This window comes from Myotis myotis, unplaced genomic scaffold (assembly GCF_014108235.1).
Source record: "Myotis myotis isolate mMyoMyo1 unplaced genomic scaffold, mMyoMyo1.p scaffold_m19_p_10, whole genome shotgun sequence".
Taxonomy (NCBI): Eukaryota; Metazoa; Chordata; class Mammalia; order Chiroptera; family Vespertilionidae; genus Myotis; species Myotis myotis.
The window spans coordinates 54,295,501-54,306,513 of NW_023416314.1; the positions used below are offsets into that span (position 1 = coordinate 54,295,501).

Here is an 11,013-nt window from a genome sequence, read left to right on the forward strand (position 1 = left end):
CGGGTGCAGCTATTATGGAAAACAGTATAGAGTTTCCTCAAAAAATTAAATGTAGAATTGCCATTTGACCCAGTGACCCCACTTTTAGGAATATATCCTAAGAAATGCAAAACACCAATCAGAAAGAATGCATGCACCCCTATGTTCATAGCAGCACAATTTATAATAGCTAAGATGTGGAAATAGCCAGAGTGTCCATCAGTAGATGAGGGGATGAAAAAGCTGTGGTACATTTATACCGTGGTATACTATGCAGCAGTAAAATAGAAGAATCTCTTACCCTTTGAGACAGCATGGAGGAACTGACTGAAATAAGTCAGTCAGAGAAAGACATGTATCATATAATTGCACTCAAAATGTTGACTATAAGTAACAAAATAAACTGATGACGAGTGTGTCCAGAGACATGGAAGCATGGAACAGAGTGTAGAATCTCTGAGGGAAGGCAGGGGAAGGTGTGTGGATGGGAGGTAATCAACCAAAGACCTTGTATGCCTAACCCAGTGGTCTGCAAACTCATTAGTCAACAGAGCCAAATATCAACAGTACAACGATGGAAATTTCTTTTGAGAGCCAAAGTTTTTAAACTTAAACTATATAGGTAGGTATGTTGTTATTAACTTAATTAGGGTACTCCTAAGCTGGCCTTTGCAAAAAACGTCCTCAATCTGAGGGGTCTACCTCAGCAACTGTACCCCCACTTCTTCTAATGCCACTTCTTCAAAATAGGCCGAAAACCGACTTCTGCGCATGGGCCACGAAGTTTCAGTCCCACTGTATGTGCACGCCCACACGTGGTATTGTGTGGAAGAGCCACACTCAAGGGGTCTCGTGATCCGCGGTTTGCCGACCACTGGCCTAACCCATGGGCACAGACAATAAGGTGGTGAAGGCCTTGGGGGGGGCGGGGGGCGTCGGAGTGGGAGGGTCGGCTGGAGGGGGTCAATGGGGGAAAAGAGGGAACATTTGTAATACTTACAACAATAAAACTAAAAAAAAATGTATGCATCAATTTCAATAAATGTACCACATTAATGGAAGATGTTAGTAATAAGATAAACGGTGTGGGGAATTAGGAATGGGGGGGGGCTGTTATAGAAATCTTCTGTACTTTCTGTACTATTTTTCTTAAAATGTGCTTTAAATTTTAAAGTCTATTAAAATGAATAAGCAAACCAGAAACTGAATAAATATTTACAATGCACATAACTAACCAAAGCCCCATTCGACATATATCAAATCTCTTACAAATAAATAATGAAAAAGGGCAACACTTAATAAAAATTGGCAAAACTGAAAAAACACTTTAAGAAATACAAGTAACCAATAAGCTCATGAAATGATGCTCATGCTTGCAAAGGTTGAAAAATGGTGAAAACAATGTACTTAAAGAGGGTGACTCAAATCTGGCAATGGGGATTTAGCAGAGACTTGACTTGAAAATCACCATATGTTCATTCATTAATTCACTTATTCAATCCACTTTTATTATGCTACAGAGCTAGTCCAAGGCTGGCCAAAGTCATCAAGGACTGGTCACTGGGGCTTGATTGAACTTTAATTAATTTAATTTATAGAGACATTGTAGAAGAATGATCACAAAAACTTGTCAAAAATGTAATGTTCATGCAGTTTCTATCAAGTTCAGTGATGAAAGAAATTTAGCCTTTTCCTGCACTTCACTCATCTTCTGCTGTAGGTGGGATTCTTCAAATGTGAGAGCAGTCCTGGACCCCAGAGATGGCAAAACTCCCATGGGGATGGGGTGAAGGCCCTGGTTAAGGCAGTCCTGGGACATTGCACCCTGTTTCTTTCTTTCTTTCTTTTTTTTTTTTTAAATATATTTTATTTTATTTTTTTATGGAGAGGAAGGGAGAGGGATAGATGTGCCCGCAATCAAGGTTCCTGCCCTTGACCAGAATCGAACCTGGGATCCTTGAGTTAGCAGGCTGATGCTTTATCCACTGAGCCAAACTGGTTAGGGCACACTCTGTGTTTCTTTAACAGGCACTGGCGAACTTCATCCTCAGGAGCTGGATTATTATGTTAATTGTTTTAAATCCGGAGCCCAGAGGTTAAACATGGTAAGAAATCCAACCAAATGAGATGGACAAAGCTGGCTTTCAAAGTCACATCTGTCTGAACAAAGCAAGACTCTGAATCAGGACACCAGATTTCCTGACATGGCCAGGGTTTCCCCAGAAAGGCTTTCTCCAGGTTCATCCACCTCAGGAGTGTCCTGCAGAGCCCTCTGGAGAATCAGCCTCAGGGTGTGTCTCCGCTTCCACCATCGCTGCCTGAAGGAGCCAACGAAGAAGTAAATGATGGGGTTGGCACAGCTGTTGACACAGGACAGGAGAACTGCCACCAAGAAGTGAGGAATGAAGGCATCCAAATCTTTTTGAAACCAGATTAAGAGGAACCAGATGATGCCATAGGGCAGGCCGCAGAGGAGGAAGACCAGCACTGTGAGCACCACGGTGGCACAGAGCCCTGTCAGGGGAACCCGGTTGGAGCCGCACAGCAGTCTGGTCATCAGGGCCAGGCTGGACCCAGTGAGAAGCACAAATAACAAAGTCAGCCACCCTGCAGTGATGAAATCCAACACTGGGCACCAAACACGGTGCACATTCCTAACCAGGTAGCCACAGTAGTTTCCTTCCAGGATGCTCAGCAGTAGGGACAGGGCCCACAGCAGGGCACACATGACGGTGGACATGTATCTGGGGCGGTGGCAGCGGTACCAGATGGGCCACAGGACAGACAGGCAGCGCTCCGTGCTGATGGCGCTGAGAAAGCTCAGGCCTGAGATGTAGGCAAACATGGACACAGTCATGAAAAAGTGCGGGATGGATATGGAGATGATGAGTGTTTCTAGGGCATGTATAATACAACAGCTGAGTAAGAGGAAGTCGGCTCCTGCCAGGTTGAGGATGTAGACGGAGAAGGCGTTCCTGCGCATGCGGAAGCCCAGGAGCCAAAGCATCACGGAGTTCTCTGCCAGCCCCACCAGGGCCACGACGGCTGTCAGTAATTCCAGAATTAGGAACTCCGTTTTGAAAGTTTGTTCTCTTCCACTTATTGATGTGAATTCGCTGCTCCAAGCTGTGACAGATGGATTCAAGGTTGAGAACCCTCCACTGGTGCCACTGGAACAGAAACAAGACTTGAGCACCTGGTGCATGATCAGTGAGTCTCATGGCCACCCTGCTACCTGGGAATTACTGTCTGTGTTACAGAGGTGGGAAATGGAGGCTTGCAGAGAATACAATACCAAAGGCTTCACTGCCTTGGAGTCCTGGAACCTGGATTCAAACCCAGATCTCTCTGACTCTAGAGTCAGGGCTCTGTTTACGTAACACGGACCTTCTGCTGACATGGAATATTCTGTAGTCCAAATGTCTCCACTCATAGTTGGAGACCATGTCGTGTCTGCTGGAGGCAGGAGGAGAGTAGTCTGTATTCTCTTCATTTGACGTCAAATTTCATTTCCTGCTTCTCTACCCTCCTCTGTGTCCTAGGAGGACATGTCTATTTCCCTCACCACTGGGCTCACCTCTGTCTCCTGGGTGCTCTCAGGAAGGAGAGACACTGGCAGGTGGTAGGAGAGCAGGAGGAAGGCAGGTTGCAGCTACCTGCCTCTCTGCTGTCAGGCTATGAGTTGGCCATGATGGTGTTATTCTGCCTAAGGACATAGCCCCTGTCTAGTTGCCTTTCTTATGGTCACAATGACAACCACTGCCACAGCCACAGCCCTCCCTGTGTTCTGGTCACCTTCTTTCCCTCTACCCTTCAGCAGTAGCTCCCTATTATGACTTATCTTTAGAGGCCTCTCTATCTTTATCAATTTCCCTTACTCCTGCTCACCCCTTTGTACATAGTCCCTTTATTAAACTCTCTTCAATTACTCATACGTTTGTGCCTTGTGTTTTTTGCTGGGACAAGAAAGATACAAACATATAACAAACAAACAAATCCATGGAACAGTAAGCTAATGTGTAAAAGCTGAGCTATTAACAACAATTCAGGTTTGAAAACAATGTCTGTGAAGCAGAAAGAACCTGTGTCCCTCACAGCCTAAACTACCAGCACCCACAGCTTCCCTGAGGGAGCTTCAGGTCTCTGGACTCTCCTTCATGGGTTCCCATGGCTCCTTGCACGCTCTACCCCAAGATGCAGTCATGACCATGTGGACTAAGAGGGAGAAAACAAAACTGCCTTTGAGAGAAGGTAGTTCTGAGCTGACTCTTACCTGAGCACCATCTTCCAGTTGAAGGTGGTGAGTAGAAGAAGAGGAGCTTTCCAGGGAGTGCTGAGCACCAGAGAATGCTCTCCTACCCCTGGATAGGAGGTGTCTGCAGGAGCAGGAGTGGAACCTGATGACCAAGAGAGGCTTATCAAGATGGTGGGCAGCCCCTGTGACTTCCTGCCCAAGGGGCACTGGCAAGTGAGATTCTGGAGATGTGAGACAAGGGCCTCACGAGATGCTTCTCAGGACAAGTGACTTATCTCTTCCTCTGTCCATCTTACCCCATCTGGTCCCCCTCCAGTGAGGAATGGCTGAGCTGCAGCATGTCATTGCCCACTGCCCACTGTTCAGGAGGCCCACCCAGCAGGCAATGTGAGCTTCCATAGCTAAAGAAGAGTTTGCTTGGCATTCTGGGCCCTGCATGGCCTGGTTCATCTGATCTGTTTCCATTTACTCCCAGGAGTAATGTATGCACATTAACTTATTTCAGAGGACACCAGAGTATGTAAAATGAAATGTAAAGTCTTTCTTAATCTCATCTCCCAATGGCAACTGATGTTTGCACTTCCCATTTTTAACTCCTTTACAAGTTATTCTATGGTTTTGCGAAATAAACTTCATTTCTAGTTTTGAGATATCAATATCAACAACTGTGTATATTGTGTTTCCTTATAAAACATAAGGAATTTAGCACACCACATGCACTACCACTAATCCCTCTCTCTCTCCTTACGACATTTGTTAGCTAGATTATTTTCACATGATGTGGGGACGACCAGTGTTTTCGGCTTTAGCTCCTATGACTTCCTTTCATGTGCCCATGCCACAGCCAAATTGAGTTACATAGCATTTCCTCAGAAAATTAACTATGAAGCATTTGAAAGAATAAGAGAAAGTTATTCACTTATTTCTGTGTTTACCCAAGTCTACTGTGTGCCTATGCTGTGCCAGGCAGTGATCCAGGCAGAGAAGATGCAGCGATGAATATGCACAGAACTGTGTTGGTACATTCCAGACGAGCTGGGTGAGCTCACCCAGGGAAAGAGTGTCGATGGAGAAGAGTTTTGAGACTTGGCATTAGGGCCTCCACCCTCCTGGGAGAAGAGGTTGGCCCAGCCACCACAGTAGAAAGAAGCAGCTACCGAAGGAGGCATAAAGGAGGAGAGCACTGTATCCTGAGGCTGAACTGAGGAAATGATGTGAACACAGGAGTGAGAAATAGCTTCAATCCAACTTGAGAGGCTGAGTAAGATGAAGACTAAGAGTTAAACCTGGGACATGCAGTATAGAGTCACTGCTGATCATGGCAGGCATGGTTCCAGGGGATGGTGAGGCTGGAAGGTTGCAGGAGTTGGCTTAGGAGAGAATGGCAGGATAATCTCCCTGGTTGAGCATCGACCTATGAGATCATGGTTTGATTTCCAGTCAGGGCACATGCCCAGGTTGCAGGCTTGATCCCCAGTAAGGTGTGTGCAGAAGGCAGCCAATCAGTGATTCTCACTCATCGTTGATGTTTCTATCTCTCTCTCCCTCTCCTTACTGAAATAAAAAAAGGGGGGAAAAAAAGAAAAAAAAAGAATGGAAGACTTGGTGGTGAACTAGTTAATGAATGTTAATGGGCAACTGGGAAGCCATTTAGAGTAAAACATAGTAGACATTATACTTCACATTTTACACCCTGTTACATTTCAAATGGATTGCATATTAAATATGAATAAGAAAATCATATAGAATTAAAAAAGAACATGAGAAAATTCTTTTGTAATCTTGGATCAGGGACGATCTTTCTAACCATAACACAAAACTCAGAAACCATAAGTGAAAAATAATGATTAAAAAAACTATGAAAATAATGAAAATAATTTTCCTGCATGGCCAGCATCAGCAAGTCAAACAACAATCTGGAAAAATATGTATAATGCATACCTTGGACAAAATCCTATATAATGAAAGCCTAATATGCAAATTGTCCTCTTGACCAGGGGTTCGACCGGGAGTTTGACTGCTTGCTATGACATGCACTGACCACCAGGGGGCAGTGAGGAGCATGGTTGGCATCAGCCACTCAGCACTGGCAATGGGCAGCAGTGGAGGCACTGCTGGCCCAGTGGCAGTGGCGGGGGGCGGGGCTGAGGGAGCTGAGAGGTAGGGTGGGAAGGCCTGTCCCTGGATTGATCATCACATAGACTGTGACCAGCGGCAGGCCCTGATCGCCTAGTTGGGGCTGGCCCCGGGCTGGGACAGGGAACTGGGTTGCAGCGGCAACCAACCTCCCTTGGCACCTGGGGGGTGGGGGGCTGCTGCGATCTCTTTCTGGCTACCTGGGGGCAGGGGTGAGGGGGACAGAGGTATGATGAGAATGTGAGGTGTCTGCCAAGCTCACTCTCACTCCCACTGCTATCCTCCCTGGGGATGCCAGGGCTCACACACCGGGGAAGCACTTGTGCTCAGGTTTATGTGTTTATGTGTGTGGCTGATTTTACTACATAAACTTGCACAGATATATTTTGAGTGGGTGCTGCTCATCCCTGTGTCAGGGTCTGTTGTCATTCCACTCCACGTGGCCATCACCAGCCAGAGAAAGCCCGACGCATGCTATGAAACCAAGAAAGTGGGAGTATCCTTATGATGTCATTTGATCTCTGGATTTGCTATGCTGGGGCTAGCTTCTCTTGCAGATTCTCAGTCGTTTGAATTAATGACAACCCATTTTTACTAAAACTAATTCTATTTGGCTCCGTTTTTTGCTCACACAACCACAAACATATCCATATGAAAGTATGTATCCTGTAGTTCTTTAAGCATCTCAGGACATATTGCTCTCTCTTTGCACTGTGAGTGCTTTGAGAATAATGACCATGACTTCATGTCTCAGTGCCTGGAACAGTATCTGGCCCAATGACCAGCATATTTCTTTTTAAGAGCACACGTTGAGTCTACAAGCATGAGTGAATTAGTGATTGAATAGATGACGTGGGGAGATGTGGGTTGGGTAGTCATTCTGGGCAGAGAACTTTTAGAGCTCATCTGTCAGTAGAAGAGCAAAACAAAATGAAGACAAAGACTATTGGGCAGGATAAAGTCCAGTTTAAAATTTACCCAGCATCTAAGAAGCACAGCCCTTGTAGGAAATAGACTCAGCTGTAGTTACCTTAGATTAGTTTCTCACTTCCTGTAAAATTTGGAAAGCAGTGTATTGAAAGAATGGGGGAACAGGTCACAGTGATATAGAGGATCACTTTGGGAAAGTGGAAGCAGCATATGCTGGGGTTGGGATGGGGACAGAAAAGTCACTGGGTTACAGAATCCTTTCTATAAAAACACTGGTGGGGAGTGATTTTACAATCTCTTGTGTCTTCTTGGTCAGGCTGGAAGACTCCGGTGATGAGAATGACGGTTGACATATGGTGGCAGAGCCACAGGGGGCTGGAGCAAATGATTAAGATTAGCTTGGACTACTGGCTGGATAAAGGGAAGAACAGTCAGAAAGATGACTGAAGCTGGGATGAGCTGAGGAGGGCAGGAGGTAGCAATTCCCTCATGAGAGCACGGTGCCCCTTCTCACTGAGTTATGGTTGTCTGCAGTCCTTGCATAGGAAATCACATGGCTTCTCAGGCTCTTGGTGACACCAGATAAGGCAGCACGTTGTGCAAGAATCTTCCCTATCAGAGGACCAGAAATTCATTTCAGGGTCAAGAGCTCCAGGAAGAACCTCCTACTTCAAGGCAGCTGAGCTGACTTTCTACTAGGACAGAGGAGAAGGAAGGTAAAGGCTGGTTAAATTCTTTTCTTTCCATTTCTTTGCCTTCTAGGTCAAAGTGCTCTTGTTTAAGCACCAGCCAGGTTTCTCAGAAAATCCGGGGATCGTGGAGATAGGAGTTCTAGGGCTTCTGTTAGCTGTGTGGCGAGAGAAGCCTGGAGCCATGTTCGCCTGACTGGGGCGAGCCAGCTCCTGCCTCTCTCTGGTCCTTCCTCTCTGTTTGTTCTTTCATTCTGTGTTCTCCTGTCTGTCATCCATTTTGATCTGCTGTCAGGGAACATGAGGTGTAGGTCTGGGGAGATTCTAGAAATTAAAAAAAGCTTGGAAAACCAATATTCTAGCTTTCCTGATTAGAATATCTTCCCCCCCCCCACAAAGTACCACATAATTTCATTTAACATATATTTATTAAATGTCTACTTTGTGCCAGGCACTGTTGGAGGCACTGGGGAACCAGGGGGTGAATATCACAGACAAAAGTCCCAGTGCCTATTGAAATTACAATCTGGAGATATTTCTATGCACTGTTTATAAGCTTGGTTTGATTGAGTGAAAGTCTGGTTGAGATGTCTGGTTTGATATGACCGTATTCAACTGTCAGCAAACTGCCGTGGAAGGCATCTGCCCACTACGCCTTGGTGTTCTGCTCTTTCTTGAAGCTCCCTGCATTGTGCTGAGCCATATTGGTTTCTTTCACTCCGTCAGCATCTCTCCAAAGCTCATAGAGATCCAGATTTCATAGGTGGAGGGGACCTTCATCACCACATTACAGATGGAAAATCTGAGAGTCAGCAAGGGCACGTGCACTGTCAAGGTCACATACCTGTCAGACACAGAACAGGGAACAAAACTCTAGGCTCCTCCCCAGAGTGTGCCATGCCCCTTCCCCCCAGAAGTTCTTCCCCCTGACTCTTTCTCCATTGGATGATTTTGTTGGTGTGGGACCTGCACTGCTAATAATCTCACCCTTTTCCAGAAAGGAAATGTGTTTCTTAGCCCCCGGGTTGGTCAATTCTGATAGACAGTAGCAGCCAAAGTGCTGCTGAGACTGTCCCCAGAGGACACATAACCAGGAAGCCCCTTCTGTCAGTGTCAGGGTGCTGGCTCTCTGCTTACACCATTCTCCAATGGGAGAGGTTCTCTCTGTGCCTCTGTCTGTGCCTCTGTCTGTCTGTCCCCGACTCTGTCTGATTTGTGCTGGCTTTGTCTCCATTCTGTTGATCTCTGCACAGCACTATTTCTGCTTTTCCTCTTTGTGTCCTTGGTTTTATGTATCAGCCCGTTCTCTCTATTCCCCACTCCTAGACCTTCATATCTCCTACAACAGTTTGAGGGGATTATCCCAAGAAAGGGCTCATTAAGACCTTTTTTAACAGCTCAGTCTGGGGGGCTTAGAGGTTTCCGGGGAACATGGGAGAAGCAGGAAGGGCAGGCAGGGCTTTGAAGGACTCTGGAGAGTTTCTGCTGGAGCCAGAGCTGAGGCCTTGTGTCCAGCACTTTCCCGAAATTGCTGTCAGCTCTAGGTGTACATTCAGGCTGATTCAAGTTAACACACTACGCAGCCCCTCCTATGCCAGATCCGAGGAGGGAAACTGAGCATATAGGAGTGAAGGGTGTGGGCATCTGGTTCTTTGATAACAATAGTACATAAAACATAAAGACACAAAGAGATTAAAATTACAGGAATGGAAAAAGATTCATCAGGTACACACTAACCAAAAGAGAGATGAAATCGTTATACTAACTGATTATAAGATGAATACGGAAGTGTTTTATTACTGTATTATAAAATGTTAATTACATTTTATATATTAGTAAAAAATATTTAAAACATAATCTAAGAAGAAATTCATTTATAATATCAAAAATGTAATTAGGAATAAATCTATGAAAAATATGTAGAACCCCATGTGTAGAAACTTTACAATTAAAAAAATATATATATTTTTATTGAATTCAGAGAGGAAAGGAGAGGAAGAGAGAGATGGAAACATCAATGATGAGAGAGAATCATTGATCGGCTGCCTCCTGCATGCTCCCCACTGGGGATCAAACCCACAATCCAGGCATGTGCCCTTGATCGGAATCAAACCTAGAACCCTTCAGTCCTCAGGCCGATGCTCTACCCACTGTGCAAAACCAGCCAGGGCTACAATTTTTTGAATGACATTAAAGACAGTTAAATGATTGAAGGGACAGCACATGTTCATGCATAAGAACTTTTAACATTGAAAAGATATGAATTATTTTAAATTTCTCTATTGTATATTCAATGCAATTCCAATAAAAATCTCAATAGAATTATTTAAATCTTTAATAAGCTGATATATGAATTTTAAAAGAAACATAAAAATAGATAACATTCTTTTGACAAAGAAGCATATGGAGAAAGGATCTTCACTTTATCATCACTTGTAGTATTTAAGACTACATGGCACAGACATAGGGATAGACAAATACGTCAGTAGATTAGAAAAATAGCTCAGAAACAGATTCACTTGAACACCAAATTTTGATATGTGGTAGAGCTAGCATGGGAGATGAAAGGGGAAGAAGGAACATTTTATTTTAAAAAGCCAAGAAAAAAATTATTATTGTGGCACCAAAACCAAATATAACGTCTAGTCAAGGTCAGTCACGCTCAGTATATGATGATCAGGATCCCAACCCTTAATTTCTATGCAATGTGATATCCATTTAGTCATTCACAAAACAGGAATAATGTCTGCCTGTAGGTATTCTTAGGGAAGGCAGAAGCAAGGGGAGGCAAAGGCTTCTGGTCGTTGAAGTATCATCACATCAGATGAAAAAGGAATACAAAAAATGTGACATTCCACATGGCACCACTAGGTGGCAGTCAATGATTACTGTGGGGGATCATGTAATGCTAGACTAGGGAAGAGGGAGGCGAAGCCACTGAAGTTTGGGAAGAGGTCCATTTGAAAGTAGGATCCTGTTGGTTGAGCATCGCTGTCCTGTGCACGGAAAGGTTGCCGGTTCAAT

General features: G+C 44.7%; 1 protein-coding gene across 1 annotated transcript; it reads right to left on the reverse strand.

Annotated features, from left to right (window-relative positions):
• Positions 1 to 1,904: 1,904 nt before the first annotated feature.
• Positions 1,905 to 4,350, reverse strand: LOC118663549 (mas-related G-protein coupled receptor member X2-like). The gene is made up of 2 exons (XM_036323304.1): positions 4,253 to 4,350; positions 1,905 to 3,149 (listed from the first exon to the last, which is right to left on the reverse strand). The coding sequence occupies exons 1-2, from the start codon at positions 4,261 to 4,263 to the stop codon at positions 2,162 to 2,164; spliced, it is 999 nt and encodes a 332-aa protein (XP_036179197.1). The 5' UTR covers positions 4,264 to 4,350; the 3' UTR covers positions 1,905 to 2,161.
• Between the last annotated feature and the right edge of the window lie 6,663 nt (positions 4,351 to 11,013).